This window comes from Panthera onca, chromosome B4 (genome assembly GCF_046562875.1).
Source record: "Panthera onca isolate mPanOnc1 chromosome B4, mPanOnc1 haplotype 2, whole genome shotgun sequence".
NCBI classification, from domain to species: domain Eukaryota; kingdom Metazoa; phylum Chordata; class Mammalia; order Carnivora; family Felidae; genus Panthera; species Panthera onca.
The window spans coordinates 37,161,675-37,184,189 of NC_138345.1; the positions used below are offsets into that span (position 1 = coordinate 37,161,675).

Genomic DNA, 22,515 nt, shown 5'->3' on the forward strand with positions numbered 1-22,515 from the left:
TCCTTTTTGTTTTTAAATTTATTTATTTATTTTGAGAGAGAAAGGAGGGGCCGAGAGAGAGGAAGAGAGAGAATCCCAAGCAGGGTCTGCACTGTCAGCACAGAGCCCAGTGTGGAGCTCGAACCCACGAACCTATGAGATCATGACCTGAGTTGAAATCAAGAGTCGGATACTTAACAGACTGAGCCCCCCAGGCACCCCTGTGGTCTCTCATCTCCTAACTCACTCTTCTGTACTCTGCTTTGTGATGCTGGGGATGGGACTCTACACTAGGGGTTTCTAAACTTTTTCTGTAATGTGTATATATTAACACAAATTAATATACAATTAGATAAATAACACACATAAAGCTTAGTAAATATTTTAGGCTTTGTAAGCCACATGTGGTCTTTATTGCATATTCTTTTTTTCCCCCCACAACTCTTTAAAAATATAGACTATTCTTAGTTCTTACTCCATACAAAAAGTGAGCTGCCAACTGGGTTGCAATATGCCAACCAACTCCTGCTCTACACATTTGTTTTCTGCCTACTGCCTTCCTTCTGCCAATAAGAGGACATTAGAGAATATTAAAAGGCCTGGACAGTAAGAAGGGACATGATCTTTCCCCTGTTTTAGCCTCCATTTGTGTCGTCTCTGAATTGCATGCTTTTTTTCCCCCTTCTTTTTTTACTCTGGCATCGGGAACTGGTTCCAATTTGTGGTTGTTTTTTTTCACATCCCTGAAACCAACCACATCATGTTCCATTAGAGATAGCAGAACTAACTGGCCAGCACTTCCTTCTCAGAGGTATGGGTCCCAACTCCACAGGGCTCCTTCTCTGAGCTTTGTTACCTCAAGCTCTAGGGTTGGCACCTCTCTCTTGGTGTTAGCTTGGTGTTTCCATTTTGCCTTTTCAGCCTTTAATATACATCTAACCAGTTCACTTTATTAAATTATCCTTGCTGAAATACCTGTGATTTCTGTCTTACTGATTGTTCATTAAAGCTGTACATGTGAGCTTCTGGAAACGAACTACAGGGGAATCTGAGAACCAACTAGAGCTGTCAGAAGTATATAATTTGAATGTTGTCAGTGAGGCTTTTTGTTGCAAGAGCAATTGATAAGCTTCTAGGTTTGAGAACCTTTAGAGAGGATTAAATGTTTTTTTAGGTTTATTTATTTTGAGAGAGAGAGAGAGAGAGAGAGAGAGTATGTGAGTGATCACCAGCAGGGGAGGGGCAGAGAGAGAGTGCAAGAGAGAGAATCCCAAGCAGGCTCCATGCTATAAGTCAATGCGGGGCTCGATCCCACAAACCATGAGATCATGGCCTGAGCCAAAATCAAGTTGGACCCCTGACTGAGCCACCCAGGTGCCTCCTGGATTAAATGATTTGTGTCCTTAAGACGCCATGTCTAAACCTTTCTTCCCCTCCTAAGTCCATTTTAAGTGTCAAGATTGTCTAACTTGGTATAGGAGTTTTTATGAGATGTAGACTGTAGAAGGTAGATTATTTAATAGTACCTTTTTTTTTTTTTAATGTTTGAGAGAGAGACATGGAGCACAAGCAGGGGAGGGGCAGAGAGAGAGGGAGACACAGAATTCGAAGCAGGCTCCAGGCTCTGAGCTGTCAGCACAGGGCCCAACGTGGGATTGAACCCATGAACTGTGAGATCATGACCTGAGCCGAAGTTGGATACTTACCTGATTGAGCCACCCATGCTCCCCTAATAGTAATTTTCTTGAGGTTTATTATCTCTGTGGATTATTTTTGAGCTTTACTCATTTCCTTTTGGCTTGAAACTGTAATCATTACTGTTTTTCCTCCCAGTGGGCATTTTCTGTCCTATTTAATACTATGTATCTAATTTTACAATTGTATTTTTAGTATATTACAAAGCCTGCATTTAGATCTTTGTCACAGGGTAAATTAAGTGGTTCTAATTCTGAATACCCCTCTTTGTTTCTTCCTTAGGACACAGCCAGTGTGAAGTCCTCCAGTAGTCTGGAACCCAATCTTTTTTGTGATGAAGAAATTCCCATTAAGTCTGAAGAGGTGGTCACTCACATGTGGACAGCACCTTCGTTCTGTGCAGAACATGCTTATTCTTCTGCTTCTAAGAGTTGTTCTCAAGGTATTACCTTTAAAGCAATGTGGAAAAGATAGGCCTGAAACCAGTGAGAAAAAAAATTGTATTAATCAAGACTGTGAATCTCTCTTAAATGTATATCCTAGCCATGAAATGCTAGTAAAACCTGAAAATGCAATTTTGGTTAGGAAAAGCTACGTCCCTGTTTGCATTTTATGTTACTGGGTGGTAACCTGAAAAAACTTGCATTGAATTATTGAGTCCTAATAAGAAGAACTTTAGAGGCTCTCTAGTTCCATCTTTCATTAATATAAAATCTCTAATAGGCCTCTATTTGTTCATTACCAGTTGTTGAGGAACTTGTTGCTTTTTAAGAGTATTCATTCTTGGGGCGCCTGGGTGGCGCAGTCGGTTAAGCATCCGACTTCAGCCAGGTCACGATCTCGCGGTCCGTGAGTTCGAGCCCCGCGTCAGGCTCTGGGCTGATGGCTCGGAGCCTGGAGCCTGTTTCCGATTCTGTGTCTCCCTCTCTCTCTGCCCCTCCCCCGTTCATGCTCTGTCTCTCTCTGTCCCAAAAATAAATAAAAAACGTTGAAAAAAAAAATTAAAAAAAAAAAGAGTATTCATTCTTGTTTTGGAAAGCTTTGTTAGAAAGTTTTTCCTTTCTTTGGTAGATAATTGCTCTTGTATGTCCACTTTCCTTTCCTCCATTGAAAATATATCATTAGGTCACACGTCTGGGAAGTAAAGGGTGTTTCTCTCTTCATTCAGGATTTTATGGAACAGCATATTATCGTTGGTTTATTAGGAGGATAGCACCTTATTTATATAGGGCAGCTCATGTGCTTACTAATCTTTTGGTCCCCTCTAAAACAGAGAATGGATTAAGAGATTCTTTCACATTCCCTTTCCACTTCAGTCACAGAGTGAAGAATCACTAAGGATCCAGATTTTTATTCTTAGCTAATTTTTGAGAGTGGGCATTAGAATTCTAGATCTTTTTTGTTTTGTATTTTTTGAAGATTTTATTCTAACTTTAATATGGATGCAGTGAATTCAGATGTCTAAAGTAAGTATTAGAGGAGGAGGAACCATTCCCCTAAATATTTACTTTGGAAACATTACAGTTTGTTGATAGTTTTCATTTTTTTGCTTTGTCTTTTGTTTTATTGGAAAGGTTCTAGTACCCCCAGGAAACAACCTCGGAAGAGCCCTTTGGTGCCCCGGAGTTTGGAACCTCCAGTGTTGGAGTTGTCACCCGGCGCTAAAGCCCAGCTGGAAGAACTTATGATGGTTGGGGATCTCCTAGAAGTATCTCTGGATGAGACTCAACACATTTGGCGGATTTTGCAGGCCACACACCCACCCTCTGAAGACAGATTCCTGCATATCATGGAGGCAAGAATTTAAAGCTTAAACCATGGCTTTAACGTTTTAGAATGTCTTGGTTCTTTGGAGGTACCACAAATGCCAGGATGGGGATGGCTGAGTGGGTAGTACTGTGGCTATCCTACTTTTTTTCCATTAAGCCAAAAGTAGTTCTGCTTTTTCATTTTCTTTATTAAGATTTTATATAATATCTGGGGGGGGCGGGGGAAGTAAACACCATTTCTGCTAAAAAGAAAGGAGGGCACTGAAAACTACCAGTTCTTCTAAGGAAGGAACAACTTCCTTATCCCAGACTCCCACTGTTGAAAGGCCCAAAAGAGAAGGCAGAAGAAAATATAGTGGTTAAAAAAAAGAAGCAAGGGAAGGGTTAAATAGGGGAGGAGGGGAGAATAAAAGGGAAAGGTTAAATAGAAGCAGACTGGGGTAGGCAAGAGAGTCCATGTTCATATATTAATACCTCATAGCAGGTTGCAGTTTATATGATGTTTTTCTATCTGTGATCTCATTTGATCCTCACCATAATCCTGAAGGGGAGAGGAAAGGATAGATGGGCAAGTATTGAGCCCATTCTACACATGAAGAAATTAAGGGTCAGAGAGGTAGAAACTTGCTTAGATCACACATTTAGTAAAAACAAAGAGACCTGGATTCCAGCTCTGGCACTGGACTCCTAATGTTCTTTTCATTATTACTTATTTCCATGTAATGGAATGGTACGATGTCACTGGCAGTTGATACAGATATACATGGCATATGATAGTTTTTGGTTTGGAATTCAGATCAAAGGTAGTCTCATTTAGATAGTGTTTTCCAAAATACAAAGGGTTTACTTCTCATCCATTATCTCATCTGATCCTCTTTATTTTACACATAAGGAAACACAAAGTATTGAGAGGGTAAATTTATAGTGCAAGATGTGATAGACTTCAGACATTTATAATGCAGTGTTTTGCATTCTGAGGTTTCTTAGGTTCCTGTCAAAGATTTTCCAGTTTCAGATATGTCACAAAAGGAGTTCTCAAGTGGTGTTTCTTAAGTAACTATCAAGCTTAATGTTTTTCAGTATTCCTTTCTGTACCTCCTCCTTGTACTTTCTGTTGCTAGACATACTTTTACTGTTAAAATTTTTAATGTTTATTACATTGGCATATAATAGAAATCAGAAAAATATTAGAAAATTGAAAAAAAAAAATAAGAGTTTTTTGTTCTAGCCCTTGCCAAAGTTACTACGTATCTTTTGTAATGAGATCATGGATATAGTTTTAGGTTTTGCCAACCCTTTTGATAACTTGGCCTTCAGGAATTTATTAATTGTGAGTTAGTAAAGAACTGTAGTAGTAGTAAATGAAGACCAAAAAACTTGTTACATAATTTAGTGTACATTTAGAGCTTTTAGCTTTATGTGTATGTTTTATCTCAGTTAAACAGAGGTGCTACACACTATACTAATATATGCTAACAACGATCTTTTTTCCCTAGTAATCTAAAGTCAGATGTTTTATATAGGCTTGCCATTATTTTCATTGAATATTAACATTTGATTTCTTGTTTTTTAATGTTTATTTTTGAGAGAGAGTATGTGCACGTGTTTGTGCAAGCGGGGGAGGGGCAGAGAGAGAGGCGGGTGGACAGAGTATCCGAAGTGGGCTCTGCACTGATAGCAGAGAGCCTGATGTGGGGCTCAAACTCATGAACCCATAAAATCATGACCTGAGCTGAAGTTGGCTTAACCGACTGAGCCACCCAGGTGCTTGCTTTTTTTTTTTTTTTTCTTTTTCTTTTTTAACATTTATTTATTTTTGAGAGACAGCGCGTGAAAGGGGGAGGGGCAGAGGGAGACACAATCCGAAGCAGGCTCCAGGCTTTGAGCTGTCAGCACAGAGCCTGACGCGGGGCTCGAACTCACAAACTATGAGATCATGACCTGAGCTGAAGTCAGATGCTTAACTGACTGAGCCACCCAGGCGCCCCTATATTTGCTTTTTTTTAAAATTTTTTTTTAACATTTATTTATTTTTGAGACAGAGAGCATGAACAGGGGAGGGTCAGAGGAAGAAAGAGACATAGAATCTGAAACAGGCTCCAGGCTCTGAGCTGTCAGCACAGAGCCCAACGCGGGGCTCGAACCCACAGACCGCGAGATCATGACCTGAGCCGAAGTTGGACGCTTACTGACTGAGCCACCCAGGCGCCCCTATATTTGCTTTCTTAAAATGTCTTTTAAATATCTTTAGAACATTTATTATATATAATGTACACAACATAAAATTTACCATTTTAATCCTTCTAAGTATACAGTTCAGTTGTGTTAATTGCCTTTACAGTGTTCTACAACTATTGCCACTGTCAATTTCCATAATCATCCCAAACAGAACTTCTGTACACATTAAACAATAAATACCATTTCCCTCTCTCCTCAGCTCCCGGTAACCTCTGTTCTACTTTCTGTTGCTGTTGTTTTTGTTTTTGTTAAGGTTGTCTACTCAAGATACTTCATATAAGAGAATAAAACTTTTTAGATGTCTTGCTTTAGAGGTACCTGGGTGGCTCAGTCAGATAAGTGTCCTACTCTTGATCTCAGCTGATGTCTTGATCTTAGGGTTGTGATTTCAAGCTCCACGTTGGGCTTCGTGCCAGAAGTGGAGCCTACTTAAAATGAATGAAAAAATAGTAAGAAAGATTATTATTTAAAATAAAATAAATGTCTTGCTTTAAAATTGTTTCTAATTTTATATTGATGAAGGATGACAGCATGGAAGAGAAGCCATTAAAAATAAAAGGAAAAGACTCTTCAGAGAAGAAACGGAAACGGAAGCTAGAAAAAGTAGAACAGCTTTTTGGAGAAGGAAAACAGAAGTCCAAGGAGTTAAAGAAAATGGATAAACCTAAAAAGAAGAAATTAAAACTAAGTGCAGAAAAATCAAAGGAGCTGAATAAACTGGCCAAGAAACTGGCAAAAGAAGAAGAGAGAAAGAAGAAGAAGGAGAAGGCTGCTGCAGCCAAAGTTGACCTTGTGAAAGAGACTACTGAGAAGAAGAGAGAGAAAAAAGTGCTGGACATCCCCTCAAAGTACGACTGGTCAGGAGCGGAAGAGTCTGATGACGAAAATGCTGTGTGTGCAGCACAGAACTGCCAGAGGCCCTGCAAGGACAAGGTGAGCTCTTAACTATACGGTCACGTGGGAGAGAGGACAAGGAGCAGCAGTTCTCCAGACAGAAGTTTGATGAAATGAGAATCTGGTTTTGATTCTAGAATTTGGGCTTCCAACTTAATATGTTTTCTACAGTTTCTATAAACCGTTGTGAATTATGAGGCTGTTAGGTCAGTGTGCTTAATAGAAGAGATATTGTGCTTTAAAAATCAGGTACTTAGTGAACATAAAGAGACAAGAGCAGAGAGAAGCTATGTGATAACCCTGGGTAGCAGTGCATTTCATGTGGAGCTGGCATAGCAGTTTTGGTGTAGTCTTTTGCCTTCCCTGTAGGGTGACTCAGAGAACTAAATACCTTGTCGGTTAGTCACAGTGGCCTGAAAACATTCTGGGCCAGTATTTTAAGAGCTCTGGAAAATTGCATTAAGATTTGTTCTAAAGACCTAAACTAAGGGGTTAAATCTTCCCATTTGGTCTGTGTCTTACCAACACTCAGGCCTGTGTGCATTCTTCTAAATGGAGTAAGAGTTTTTCAAATACCTTGTGAAGAAATAATTAAGATCTTTAGAGGTATTATTTTAAAAATTTCAGTATATTAATTATCTGATGGCCATTCTTTAAGTAATATTGATGTTATGAACTTCTGAGTAAGATGGATGGACTTTATGAAAAATCCCAGTTCATTCAATGACTGGAGGCATCTGTTATGGTTCCCATCAAGATTATTAGTAAATTCATAGTTTTTATTTGATAAGGCTTATTATACCACTTGGTACTTAAATTGTAATACCTCTTCAGTTTGAATATATGAACAGAGAATATAACTGCACCATTATTCCCTTACTTCCCTCCTCAGTCAGATTCTTGTTAGAGCTTGAAGAGGTCACCTTGTCCAGGCTCTTCATTTTACAAATGATGAAACCAGGACTCAGTGAAGATAAATGATGTGATCAAAGTCATAGAGCTAATTAGTGCAAAGCCAAACGTAGAACCATGGTTTCCTGGCTCCCAGACCAGGTTTTCTCCACTAATATCCCCCACCCCACCAATAATTAAGATGTAAGTACAAAAGCACATTCCAAAACTGAATGACACTTATATTTAAATTACACTTATTAAATGTTTTCCACTCATTTTTAGAAAATGAATATATATATGGTAAGACACATATCCCATAGTCTAACCTTCCAAGGACAATATCTACAAATATTTTACTGTGTTTCCTTCTAGTCTTTTTTTCTATATGGCTTATTTTATGTTATGTCATAAAACCTGTTCACTTTTGTATCTTTATTATATAAATGTTTCTGTTTTATGAATATTTTAAAACATTTTAGTAGTTACATTATATATGTGTGTATATTATTTTTCTTTCATTTTGAATTTATTCTCATCCGAATTTGTTTATTAAAGAAGCTGATGAAAGGTTAACTTTTTCTTTGGGTACTGAAGAAGTATTAGCAGCTCATGTTGGCAGAAGCTTCTCCCTTTTTTAAACTAATTTTATGGCAGTTTCAGGACTGGCAGCAAGATGGTGTTTCTTTTTTAAGCTTTCCTATCATCCTTCCTACAATGTTTATATCCATCACAAACTTTTTGCTTTCTGTTTTTTCACCTTTCCACCTAATAATCTTTCCCCTCTTCTGCTCAGCATCGTAAATATGGCTCAGGTCATCCATTATCTTCCTGTAGCATATAAACGTTACAAGCAGTTTTTTTTATCATCTGCTATAAAATTGTTAAATAATTTAACACATGCCCTGCTTACTCTCAGGGTTATGAGAATTAAGAGGAGATCATTTATATGAAAACACTTGTTAACCAAAATGCAGTATAAATGTTAAGGATGTAATGGTTATTTTTAAGTGAGCCCTGAGATTTGCTCCTAATGTTAAAGGTATTTTTTTTTTTTTTTTAATCTGGAAAGTTGTCTTAATAGAACTGAGGGAGATTTAACTGCACATTCAGAGAAAATGTCTATTTCAAACTGTTAAAACACATACAAAGGTAAGGAAGGTGTGTCTTAACCTGTCATTAGTTTACATAAAAGAAACAGTAAATGTTGTAATTTTTTTAATTTTTTTTTTTTTTTTTTTTTCTTTTTTGAGAGAGGGATGGGGGTGGGGAGGTACGGCCTGAGAGAGAGGGAGACAGAAGATCCAAAGCAGGCTTTGTGCTGACAGCAGAGAGCCCGATGTAGGGCTCGAACTCATAAACAGTGAGATCATGACCTGAGCCAAAGTTGGACACATAACTGACTGAGTCACCCAGGCACCCCTAAATGTTGCATTTTTATAGTGTGTTTAATTTAACTTCTTAAATAAATTTTTTAATAAAAATTTTTATATGTTTATTTTTGAGAGAGAGAGAGAGAGAGCATGAGCAAGGGAGGGGTAGAGAGAGAGGGAGACACAGAATCTGAAGCAGGCTTCAGGCTCTGAGGCATCAGCACTGGGCCCAGTTGCAGGGCTCTAACTCATGAACTGAGCCAAAGTCAGATGCTTAACTGACTGAACCACCCAGGTACCCCTAATGTGTTTAATTTTAAACAGAAATTATTTCAGATTGTAAACATTTTGCTCATCATTGCTGTTTTGCAATATTTATGGTTCTCCACGTTTGTTCTTGAAACTAGTTTTACTAAATAAGAGGTGTATTTCTTCAACTGCTTTGTAAAGAATTTTACAACTTTCTCCATTTGAAGTATAGTATTTTTCTAAGAAAACCAAATTAATGCATGGCATAAAATGATGGTTAAAAAAGAAGAATGTTTTTAGAGAAGTCTGTGTTCTTTAAATATCACGAAGCAAAAAATAACTTCTAGCGTTTGTTCATATTTAGGTAAATGTACATTTACCATATTTCTAACCAATAATTACTATTACTTTTCCCCCACAATGTGCAGATTGAGAAAACTTTGAAGGGCTACCTAAACGTACCTAGCCTCAATTTCAAGATGTTTTAGAAAGAGAAAAGAAAAATATTACCAGAATAATGGGAAAGGGTTTAAAAAAAAAGGTCTCTTTTCCACCACTATCAAATTAATTTCAAGGTGTAATTAATTTTAAAAATAATGAAAAAAAAATAACTATTTTCAAAAAATTAGTTTTAAGGTTCGGAATCTTCTCCCTGAAGTCTGCCACTTTCATTCAGTCTTACTGATACCAAAAGTAAAAGAAGTTAACTTGAAAAGGAGCACATTCTTTAAGCTAACATTTAAGTAACCTTTTTTTTCCTGTATTAGAATATTTAATCATCTTATGAAAATAGACTTTTTTCCCTTACCTTTTTTTACCTTTTTCCTGTGGGCCTTTTCCTTACCCATTACTATTTCCATAAGTTTTAGATGGTTAAATAGAGATGAAGTTGATAAACCTATGTCTCACTTTTACTCTTTGTCAGCCACTCTGATGTATTAAAAGATTTTCATAGGGTGCTATCTCAGCCAAAGTATTTGCCTTTCCATTATTAGTTCATATCTCTTTTTAAAAGCACAGGTAATCAAAGGTTGGATTACCCTCAACAAGTGGTGATGTGAGATTGGGTAACGAACTGTCCCAGTTTGCCTGGACTTTCCAGTTTTAGCATTGAAATTCCTATCTTGGGAAACACATCAATCTTGGGCTAAGAGAGCTGGCCACTTAATGTTAAGAGCATCAAAAAAATATACACAAGGATTCTGAACATTGTTCTCTTGTACTTCATTAAGTGAATTGTTTTAAATTTCGAATCTGGTTTTTGCAGGGAACCTTGGTGCAGTAGAGATTGAATGCCAAAATAACAAAAGCTTGGTCGGGTAACTAAGCTAAGACTATCACTAAATCACCAGGCTTTCTTTTTTCCCAGTGCAGTAATAAGGCCCTGTGAAGTGAACAAAATGAAATATGGTAAATATTTTTAAGTGTAAATATGAAACCGTATAGCAACACAGGAAATACTAAATTAACATTATTTCCTGTATTTAATGTATTTCTCTTTAAAAATTTCCCCCAATCCAACTGGTAATGTATTTGTACTATACTTTCAAATCTTTTATCAGTTAATATTTGAACAACTCACAGCTGTGAAGTTTTTTAATTATTTTTGTGATTTGATAAGTAAATTTCTTAAAACCAATGAAAGGGGAAGTGACTATTAGAGCCTAATGTGCGGAAAACCAAGTTCTGTGTTCTTGAGTTTTCAGCCTAGTACACAATCTGTTGCCCCTGTGTCAAATCTTCAGTTAATTCAGTTGAAATTCCAAACTTTGGTTTGCTTTATGACCCTATGGGCCTTTTCAAACAGAAGTAGAACTGGAATTGGATTGTTATTAGTACATGAACATGACAAAAAGATACTAGTAAGGGAAGGATTGTTTTTTCCCTGCTAGATTATTAGGGTAAATTGATATATAACCTGTAGGCTGAGATACAATCTGTGTACTGATAAATGTCTCAAGAAAAGTTTTATACTGTTTTGGAATGGTGGGAGAGCTAGGCTCTAGGAGTGGACCTCTAGCCAAAATCACAAAAGAGAATGTGTTCTCATCCTTACTTGAGACTGATAGATTTAATTTGGGGAAACCTGGAATGCAGTGCAGAATTAGATTTTTAAAAAGATAGGGCCACTTTTTCTTGGCAGGATATACTGATAAATTGGGAACTTTCTTATCCTATGGGTTAGCATGAATGGGGACTGGACTAGATTAAGAAGGTTGAAAGTAGGACTAGAGTTATCTACTGGTTCAGGGTGGCATCATAAACAGGGTAATATCTCCAATTTGGGCAGCCCAAAGAAACACAGATCATCTTCCCAGTTCTCGTTACCAGTGCCAAATAGCCAAAACACTTACCCCAAGTTACTTACCATCACATTAGCACTTTGTAAATCTTCATTGCTATAGTACCTATATGTTTAGTTTGTTGCAAAGAAGTCATTTATCTCCCTCTTTTGTCTTTCATATAGTAGTTTGCTGCAATAGGAACAGTTCAATTTTCTTTACTGCACTGACTTCAGAAACTAAATATTACATAAATAATTACAGAACAAAAACAGAATTTGTTTTAGGAAGGAATTGTTAAATTGCTCTGAATTTACCAGCAAGCAGTATCACAAAGTACTAGGAATGATCAAATTTAGAAAATATAAAAATTACCTAGAATCTGACTGAAAATATAAGCTCTGGTTTGTACCCCCAAGATATTCTGTCTGTAGGTTTGGGTTTGGGATGGGTCTCAGCCGTACTTTTAATGAACACAACAGGCAATTCTATGTAAGTGGTCTACACGTTTTTGAGAAGCAGTGCTACAGGCAGTTATTTCAAAGTGCAAAGTGGATCTTGTGTAAGATAGTATAATGAGTAGAGGCATGAAACTGTGATCTTGAAAGATGCCACTCGGTGAGCTAGCTGTTTTACCATACATTATTTCATTTAATCTTCTAAATAATCCTGTAAACAGAATATTATCTCCATTTTACAGATGAGGAAATTGAGCCTTACTGAGATTAAATTCTTTGCCTCAAATTGTACACATCAGAATTCAGAACTTGTGACTGAATTCAGTAATCTTTATTGTACACAGCACTGTCTCCTAATAACTAGAACTCTAGAATAGGAACAATGGAAGCAGAAAGATTCTTTTGACAAGTGATTTTTCCCATGCTTTATTACAACCCTAAAACCACTAACATGAGCATCATCATTTTGATAACTCTTCGAGTACTCGGAAACTAATTTAGAAACTACTCACTTTCCCTGAAACTCATTTACCTAGCCCAAACCTTCCTCCTCTGTTCTTTTCTCATAAACTTCACTGAGGTACCTCTTTGATCCCTTCATACTCCTTACTTTGCTCTGAAAACTGGCAAAGCTCATTGTAAGTGGCTTTGTAAGTTGCCAGTGAGATGATCCACTTTGTACTGGGGAGAGGAAGAGTAGCTCTTTTAATCTTAAAGGTTCTCATCTGCCATGACATCAGTTATAAAAACTACCACATTCACCCTCCAGATACAAAAACCCAAATCATCTTATTGTTAACTCCAGGCCCAAGGCTTAATAAAGTCACCAAACTACAGTCCCTTTCTAGCCTTCTATGATTACAATATCCTCTGAAGGGTCAAAGTTTGCCTGGCATCTGCCACTGACCTATCAGTTATACAGACTTGAATTTTAAACCCCAGAGTGATCTATTGACCTGTGACTTTGACTGTTTTAATTGGTTAATTTGTAAGATTTGACCTCTGATATTTGCTAACTTTTTATAGGGAGTTGTATTTGTAACGGAAGAAGAGAAGAATAAAAAATATTAGTTTTAAAAGTGGCCTATGTGACTGCTTTTCTAAAAAGGTATTTAATGCTCTTAGTACTTTGGCTTATCTCTTTGAAATAAAGCTAATACACAGGATTGCCTTCACATTGTTGTACTCTTCCTTTCTTGATTGATAATTGCATTGTCTTAGCGTCTAGAAATTGTTAATATTAGCTAAAACTACTTGGCTGCTCTATTAGAAGTTCCTTTTTTGTCAAGTTTTTCTCAAACATGTTTCTGCCTCAAAAGGATCCCTGGGTATTTATGAGGTAATGGAGTACCTAAGAGGCCTAATTTTGTGGACATACTGTGGTAAAATATAATTTGGGGATATTAACTTCCCAGCTTCTTTCTTTAAAAAGTAACCCCATAAAAAGTCATTGTCTGTCTCTGGACATCCCAGTTATTTGCTATCATTTAAGCCAAGAAAGCTCTTTGGTTTGCTTTTTTTTTTTCTAGGCTTAATGTTTATGTAACCTAAACATTCCTCAATCTTGTCTCCTACAGGTAGACTGGGTACAATGTGATGGTGGCTGTGATGAGTGGTTTCATCAAGTTTGTGTGGGTGTATCTCCAGAAATGGCTGAAAATGAAGATTACATCTGTATAAACTGTGCAAAGAAGCAAGGGCCAGATAGCCCAGGTCAAGCACCACCTCCTTCCTTCATAATGAGCTACAAACTACCAATGGAGGATCTTAAGGAGACCAGTTAGCAGTTGCTGGGTTAGTTTGGGACATGGGGGGAAATGGACCACATTGAGACCTTAGTCATCAAGTAGAGTGGTTTAGATCCACTCAGAATGTTGCTTCCAAAGACAAATGGCCTTCAGAGAAAGTCCTCTTAGCGGACTTCCTCTTTGCATGGACTGTGTGACCTACATTCTCTTCAACACATCTATGCAGAGGGTGTCTTTGGTACAGCAGCCAGTATTTCAGTTTATGTCTCCTCTGAGTACGGTATGTTACTTTACAGCCAGACATTTGATTGAGCTCTAGAGTGGCTGGTTGGCATTAATACATTGGTATGTTAGCAGGGCATGTAGGATGTGGCTTATGGCCAGTTGATACTAGTTAGAGGTTTACAACCTAGAGGCAGTACTGTCTGGAGGTGCTGACTACTTGGCTCTCCTTAGGACAGTTGGACAGGAGTGAGAGTACCACTCTCCTTCCACTGTTACCTGGCATGTAATGCCCTACGGATATAGCCATGGGAGCAACAGGGCCAAAGTTACTCCTGTTAGTAGTCATGGGATAGTAGCACAGTCTAGACCCCAGCTACTTGTGTGTGTTTGTACCAAGAAGAAAACCCCAAATGAGAGGCAGATCACCTTATCTTCCTAAGGAGGAGTGTGTCATCTAGTTCAGAAGTCTGACTAGATTGGATTCTGGGAAGAAGAGCTTTTCTTATTTCAAGGCAAGGAGCCCTTTTTTTTTTTGGCTTTGAGAAGTCTTGCTGTCTTGGGTCTGCATTTTAGAGACGAGCAGGTACATGGATCCAGGCTCCTGCAAAAGAAAAGAAGACAAGTCAGAATGTTTTACTGAGACCCAGTGATGCATGCTTTTCGGGGAAACCTTCATTTACAAGTATACCAGACCACCAGGCTTCAGGCATGGCCATGAGCAAGACCAGCAAATAACAGCTTTTTGCCTTGCAGCCCTGACCCCGATGTCTGCTGTTTCCAACACTGGCAATTTCTGATACTGGCCCACAGCAGATGCTGTTGAATAACACCCTGGCTTCATCAGAGGATATGGGGTTGTAGCACCTCCGGGTGATAAAGTTGTTTTAGTAAATCCATTTTTAAAAAAAGAAAAAAGGACTTGTTTTTACTTTTTTCTAAATGTCTCTGACTACTGACTGTTCTATAAATAGATTATTTTTCCTTTTTTAATATACATATATGGATATATAAATATATATATTTACTGTTACCAGCAGCATATGACAGAATTTTCAGCATCAAAAATCCATTTGGGGGCTTGCTTTCTCTTTTTGCTTTTTAATAAAGAAACCCCATTCCTTCCTTGTAGTACAAGGAGTTAGCACTTCCTTCTCCATCCTAGCCTGACCACATCTTCCATCTTGTTTTTATTCATAGATCATTGTATTTCCTTTGTGTTGTTGGAACTTGTCCCTGTCTATTGGGAAACTTGGTCTTACTATTTCTGTGATGGCTGGTTTGTTTTGTTTTTGTATGTGAATGTTTGAAACTATGGTGCTGTGCCCTCTTCCCTCCTGTTGTGCTCTCTATTGTTAAGGTGTTAGGTAAGCTGTATGGAAACTTTTATTAGAAGGGGACTAATTTTTTTTAAAGGACAAAGAAACAACCCCAAAAAACTAAAAATAGTGTTTTGTCTTCACTATGCCGTGTCCCTTTATTTTGTTTAAAAATCTGTGGTTTGGCTTAATTTATCAGTTTTCTTTTTAAAAGGGGGGAGCAGGGTGGGCCTAGAGAACAGCTTATAATCTCCTGTTCCCTTTTTGTCCCAGTCTCTTTTAAAGAAATGTCTTCTAGTAACTAGAAGTGAAATGTACTGTCCAGTTACAGTTTGAGTGGGTATGAGATTTAACTCAAAAGGCATCTTGCTAAAAAAACAAAACAAAACAAAAAAAAAAACAAAAACTTTTCCTGTAAAACCCAGTTTCTGTAAATGCTTTCTCTATGGTTCAAACTACCTAATTTTTAGTCTTCCCTTAATATTGCATAACATTTTTAGTGTTTTGACCTGTTACAAGGGTCATAAGCGTCACTCTGCATGATCTCAAGTGTGTATATGATTTAAGATTTCAAGGGATATTACAAGGTAACTTTTAACCAATTTCATAAATTTTAATTTTACCAGTCTATAAAGATATTATTACCTAAGAATTTTATCTGGTTGATGTTATAAAAGAAAGCACAATATTTTTTGCCTTTCATCTTCTCTGCAAAGATCTTCAAATACTTTTGGGTTAAAAATTGAATGCAGTTTTAAGTGATGGCTGCCTTGGTGGAAAACATTTAAAAATAGTTTATCTTTTCTTCCTAGTCACCCATTAACTTTACTCAGCCATCAGTGGAAGGGCATGAGGATGCTGAGAAAGATAGTTAAGTTGGTGCTCTGCTTCTTGGAGTATGGTGGGTGGATGCAGGTGGCTGTTGAGGAAATAATTTATGTCCTTAATACAGTATTTACCAGCTGGAGATCTGAGAGAAAAATGCAAGACAGTCTTCAACTATGAGTAGCTCCCTGTTTATCTTCTGTTTTGAAACTTAAATATATCATTCAGTTGATTTGGTGGGATTTTCTGTATTTATTTGAAAGTCACAGAGGATTTGGTCTGACTCGACCAAAGGCTGAGAAGAACAGATGAGAGACATTAGTTTAAAAAAGAGAGAGAGAAAAACGAACATATACAAGTCTATAATTTTGGAATTAATGAACTAAGATTCATCTATTTAAAGACATGCTGGTGTTCTAATATAAAATATTGTTTTCAGTTAGAGGAAATTACCTATTTACAACTTACTCCATTCTTCATTGTTGTAACATTTTATATTAAAATTTGATTTAAAATGTTCCTTTACTTTTCAGAGTTGCAAATTTTCACCATTGGTGTTTTAACTTCTGTGATAGTTCTTTCAAAGATATTTCTTACTATCTTCATTATAACTATGTTGGGGAAGGTTATAGAAAGAGAAATTTTAAAAATGCTACATAAGTCTTTAATATTCTCAAAGGGGTAGGTCAGTGGAACTATGCAAATTCCCAAGTTTACAAGTGCAACTATAGCATTAGTAGTAGTTAGCTTTCTTATTGGCAGAAGAGGGGACATTTTTTTCCCACAAATGTCTATTTTAGTTCCTGATAGTTATTGCAACAAAGCCATGTTGAGAGTTAGATGTTACACTCCCTTCCTAAGTTGCTGCAGACCACCTTTGCACTGCATGATTCAAATTTGTGCCTCAATAAAATTACAAATTACTGTATGTCATACTTTGAATAATTGAAAAGATAAGCATTAAATCTGTGATTGTCTACTATGTACTTTAATAATCAAAATCCTAGCAAAGCTAGCAGACCTGTAAGATTAGAACAGTTTTTACCTGTGCTTCAATTCTGTTCTTCTCTGCTTTTGTCTTTGGTGTCCAAGAAATGTCTGTTTATTTGTTTTTCTTAATTTTAACATTCTGGATGCAGTTGAGTGCACGTAAAAGAAACTCCCTGCTTGTCAGTATTTTAATTCTGTAGTACATTTGTATGAATATGAGCCAGAACTTAAAGTAGGGTGAAAGGAAAAACTGAGAAAGCCTTTCTTTCAAAGGATGAGACTATATCCTTTTTAAAGGAGAAAGTGACAATTTGGAGTGGGATTTAAAAATTGTAAATTGTGGAAAATTAAGCTGTTAAAGTCCCACATATAACCAGGTTCAATAAAGGTTTACATACGGAACTAGCTTCATATGTGTGTAGAAAGTTGCTTTTGCAGTAGGTCTGTTAAGTATAAATTTTAAAAAGCAGGCAATTGATTTGTCTTTCACCTTTTGAAACTCCTGCCCCCCCCCCCTTTTTAAATTAAAGCATATCATTACTTCTTTGGATATGGATGTGCCGAATGATATTTACAGCATGAGAAGGAAACAATTGGATGTAAATCTATTTTGGAATTGCAGTCTTCTCTTGGCCTGGATCATATCCACTCACCACTATGCAATGGCTGATGTGCACTGGGAAAGGATGTGACGGGTGTAGATGTATCCAGCTTATTCTTACTTTTGCAATACTCCAAGATGTCTAAACAGGAATGTCTTTTGTAAACCTCAAGACCCTCTATTGATTATTCTCTTACATATTTATTTACTTGTTAGTGAGACACTTAAATATAATATGGACTCTGATTTACCAAGGTTTTTGGTGGTGCCTTATGAAAAGTATAACTTGTTTTCTTGTTTTTTGAGCATGTTTTCCATTTCTTTTGTTTTCTAAAAGAATATTAGATACGGTTATTTGCATTACATCTAAAAAATAAAAAAAAAAAAATTGTGTGTGTGTGCTCAGGTTCCCCCCTACTCTCTCATTTACATTGGTGTCAACTGTAAATGGTAACCAAGTAAAGGTAAATGTTGGTGTTGAGTATTGATGATCCTGAGGAAAACTGGCAGGTGCATGAGAGCTTTTCACCCGGGGTCAAAGCTGTTTCTGATACTGCAGTTGCTCTCTATAAAATCAAATACTGGCCTCAAGTAATTTGATCACTGGTGTGATTAGCCTATTACTGAGAATACTGTTTTCAGAAAGTGTGAAGTCGAAGAAGTGATCCCTGAAGATTTCACCTGTCCTGCTTTCAGCAAGAATCCAGCAATGATCTACAGCCATTTCCCCACCTTTGATTCTTGAGCACTTTGATCCTTGTAGCAAACCATAGCAGGGAAAATGAGGAAATACTTTATTTTGGCCTCATGCTTAAAACTAGTTCAAACTACAGCTTACTTCAGAGAAGTAAGTAGCGTTTTTTACTCATTGCCAAGGTTACCAGATCATGTGGGCATTGCTGGAAATGTTAAGATTCTGCTTTCGATGAAATTGGCCTCAAATATGAAGTATGTGACTGTGTATATATGTGTTGGTATGGAAGATTGGTGGGAACGAGGAGGGGGGAAATCTGGCTGTCTCTTAACTTGGAAAATAATCTTGCCAGCGAAAAAAAGACACCTGCAATTTCATACAGTGACAGATTCTTTAAAAATTGTGTGGGGTCCTCCCAGTTTAGATCAAATATTTCTTGGAGCCTTGGCATTGTAGTTGACATTAATAAATTGAAGGTCCAGAATCTTAGCCATTAGCCATGAATTGGAAAGTCACATACACAAGGAGATAAAATACAAAAGAACACAAAAATGTTACGTAAATAGAGGGATTTTGGAATTTCTGGATTCTTTTCACCTCTTCTTTAAAGACTTTCTACTACGTTTTAGTAGGAAGAAAGATTTAATTAGCATTTCCATATAGTGAAGTTCCATGAAATTTCTTTACCATAGATTTTCACTAACCTTGACTTTGGAGCTAGGTTGTATGTCTTGTTAATGGGAAAAAAGGCAACACAGGAAGTCTTGAAAATGGCTTGGTAGGTCCAGCTGGTAACCCTTGTATTAAGGAACCCTGATGAGTTGCCAGGAATATAGAGATGAAGACAGAATTGTCTGTAGTTCACAAAAACAAGCAAATGAACAAAAACTTAAAAGCCCAGATGAGGACTTTAGGATTACATAAGGTAAAGAACATGGATTTAGGAATCAAATAACTAATGGGTTTTTAGCTCTATATTACCTATACTAGTGTTTTTGAGACTAAGTTTCCTACCTTGTGTGGGTTAGTTTGTGTGGATACAAAGTTATAGCCCTCTCCCCTCTAGAGAGGTAAGACCTAGATGATGATTTTTAAGAGTTTCCTATTAAAACTTTTATAGAATTTCTAGAGGAAGTAGTACAAGGATTTTGGACATGTAGTCCAAATCCCTGTTTAATGTTAGAAAAAGTCTACTCATTACTTCCAAGGCGGGACTGTACAGACTGTATTGAATATTCTGTTTTTTTGAAAATGTAAGTATTGGTCACTAACTTACATATTAGAGCTTACCCATAGTCTTCCCTTCACTTGGGTCTGGATTTTGCAGAGTTCATCAAGCACTTTTATGTATGCCCCAAGACTAGCATCTCGTTCTGTCCAGTGCCCAACTGTGTGGAGGTAAGGTGAGTAGAAGACACATTTCGACAGACCTATTAGACTCCCCCCTCCTGAATTGGTATTTGATCTTAGTAATATTTTTCCACCACTCAAAGCAAAGACCCCTTCCCACTGAGACCAGTAGGCCACTCACAGGTCTTCAGTCTTAGTAGGCTACTTTAGTCCTCTCTGGCCTAACCTTGCCATCCTCTCTACTTGGGGCTAAGCTTTGCTGAGACACAAAATGGAGTTTTATCGTTAAAACTTTTTGGAACCTAGAAGAGTTCAGGCATATCTAGGCTTGGTCAATGCTCAGCACTTCTGTTTGTTTTGTCATAGACCTGTGACTTCAGAATTCCAGTTGGAACATTTAAGGCTGGTTTAATTCACTTTGCTTCTCATCCCTGTAATTCACTGCTGCCATCTAAAATAGAAGTCCAGGGACACCTGGCTGCTCAATAAATCATGTGACTCGATCTCAGGGTCATGAGTTCAAGCCTCATGTGGAGCCTACTTACAATAAAGAATAAATAATAGATCAAAGCCCATCCAGTCATCCTTCCTCTGTCTTCGTATTCCAGCGTTACCACCTACTATCTCCAATTCATGTTCCTATTGTGCCCCTTCCTGCCCTTTTTTTTTTTTTTTTTTTTGCATTACAGAGGGGCGTCTGGCTGGCTCAGTCAGACCATGCGGCTCTTGATCTCAGGGTTAAGTTTGAACCCCGTGTTGGGCAGAGATTACTTTAAATAAGTATACATTATAGAGACTTGCTTCCCTATTCCTTTGTGAACTTCTACTTTTTCATTAACTGGAACCTGGCTCTCAGCCGCACTTACCTTAGGACTATTTCAAGTTGAGGGTGCCCTTTTTCTCACTTTACTACTATAAGGTATAAACCAGTACATTATAGGGGCTGTTGCCTTTGTGTTACTGATTTCCACTGCCACACATTGAGGCCTTTGACACTCAGCTGTACCATCATCTATCCTCATTACTGTCATCTCTGGTTACTCTTTTACATTCATTCAGGACTTGGATGGTTCAAGAGCATCTCTACCTCCAACCCTACCATTATTCTGGGCAATATCACTGATAATGGTTGACTTTACTGTTTCTGTACCTTCACCTCCAATAATCATTTTCTTTCCTTTTTTTTCCAATACTCCTTTTCACTTCATTTAGCAAACCAATTCCAAGGCCATAGCTTGGATTGTGTCAAGAACTTATTTCTAAATGTTAAGGTCTAGGCCTATATTCATACTATTGTGATTTTTTTTAAATGTTTATTTATTTACTTACAGCATGAGAGGGGGAGAGGGAAGGAGAGAGAATCCCAAGCAGGCTCCACATGGAGCCCAATGCGGGGCTCAAGCCCATGATCTGAGCCAAAATTAAGAGCCAGATGCTTAACTGACTGAACCATCCAAGTGCCCCCATACAATTCTGATTTTTAATGTCCTATCTTTGATCTTTGCCTCCTAGTGTGTTTATGATCTCAAAAATCTCCAGTTAATCACTTTTTTCTTTGAATCTTCAGTTCACTCTGTCTCCAGGTCATTTCTTCTCCATTTAGCATAGACTGCATGGCCTGTCACTCATTCATGGTGTTTCCCCATCACTCTGGCCCTGCAGAACCTTATTTCTGGATCATTTTAGCCATCTGACCTCTTTGCTCTCATGGGCTGCTGAATATTACTGAATACAAACCACTGATTGGTAGTACCAAAAACTGACTCAGGTAGGTGGGTTCTCAAAGCCCCAAAGGTCCAGCAACCTCTTCCATTTTTAAAGACTACTTACCACTTTCACTGTTGTCAAATCCTCACCCACCACCTCTCTTCCCTCAGCAGAGGTACCCTCCTAACACTGACTTGAGCAAATTGAAGCTAACAGGAGAGCTCTAAGTTTCCCTAGTCACCACTATCAGCATTTTAAAGTGGTGTCATCAAAGACTCTTCTCTTATATACCCTCTTTGGGGGTATATAAGCTCTTGTTCACTTTCAGTTACCACTTACCACTTTTATTCTCTGATGTTTCCCAAATCATTATCACCAGTCCATGCTTGCTTGCTTGTTCTTTAATCAACTGTCTGGTAAGCATTTCTATTTGTATGATTTTAATCACTCCAAACTCATTGTGTCAAAACCAAACTTTTCTTCCTACCCCCAAACCAGTTCCTCTTTATTCCCTCCAAAAGAAGAGTGTGTTGCGTAAGCCAAAATTCTGTGAACCATCGTATATTCTTTCTGACCACTCCCTTCCTGTATGCAATTATCTCCTCTGTTCTCATTGTGATGTATTAGCTCAAGCCCTCCTCAGTTTTCCCCTGGATTTCTGCACTACTCTTTAGTCTGGTCAATCAAGTTTATCTTGCAAATTACTACCAGAATGAACTATCCAAACAGCCAGCCTGTTTAACACATTGTCCTATGGAATCTGCCCCATTTACCTTTCTAAGCTTGTCCTGTTTCCACATACACCCCCATTCACTGCTTCAGACACAGATGTTCATTTCCGAGGCTTTTTCTGGAATGCTCTCCTAGTTCTGTCATTCTCAAGATGTCAGTTTAAATGCCACCTCTTCAGAGGCCCCTTATTCTCTCCTAACAGCTTATTCTACCCCCTAATGGGACTTTGCAATATGTATTGTATTTGTTTATAAGTTCTATGAGAGCAGGAGCTTTTTTTATTTCATCTCTTTATACCCAGCAACTAGAAGAATACCCTGCATATGGTAAACATTCAATGACTTGAATAAATATTGTTTCATGCCTTTGTCCCTTCCTGTATATTGTTGTCTGTCAATTTATTGTGCTCTGTTTGGGCTGCCATGCCCTCATCCACACTTTTCCTTACTATCTCCTGTTAAAGAACAAAAACTCAACTGAGTAAATTTGAAGATCTAAT

The 22,515-nt window shown here is 37.6% G+C and overlaps 1 protein-coding gene and 1 long non-coding RNA gene across 5 annotated transcripts in view; one reads left to right on the plus strand and one right to left on the minus strand.

Moving 5' to 3' along the window:
- Positions 1-15,523, plus strand: part of KDM5A (lysine demethylase 5A) — a 94,994-nt gene extending 79,471 nt beyond the window's left edge. Inside the window, exons 25-28 of one of the 2 annotated variants that reach the window (XM_060658760.3) lie at positions 1,957-2,116; positions 3,249-3,469; positions 6,204-6,614; positions 13,406-15,523. In XM_060658760.3, the coding sequence (XP_060514743.1) occupies positions 1,957-2,116; positions 3,249-3,469; positions 6,204-6,614; positions 13,406-13,612 (999 nt within the window). In that variant the 3' untranslated portion in view covers positions 13,613-15,523. Of the gene's footprint in view, positions 1-1,956; positions 2,117-3,248; positions 3,470-6,203; positions 6,615-7,467; positions 12,189-13,405 lie in introns of those variants that run through there. The other variant, XM_060658761.3, reaches the window with a different exon arrangement.
- LOC132694897 (uncharacterized) lies at positions 2,063-21,834 on the minus strand. Of its 3 annotated transcripts, XR_014137910.1 has the most exons (7): positions 19,804-19,907; positions 19,518-19,729; positions 18,932-19,081; positions 15,763-16,237; positions 14,228-14,402; positions 11,457-11,562; positions 2,063-2,150 (listed from the first exon to the last, which is right to left on the minus strand). It is a non-coding gene; the product is annotated as an uncharacterized LOC132694897 (long non-coding RNA). The 3 variants fall into 3 exon arrangements; XR_009617522.3 differs by lacking the exons at positions 19,518-19,729; positions 19,804-19,907 and adding an exon at positions 21,624-21,834; XR_009617521.3 differs by having other exon boundaries at positions 19,518-19,913.
- Between the last annotated feature and the right edge of the window lie 681 nt (positions 21,835-22,515).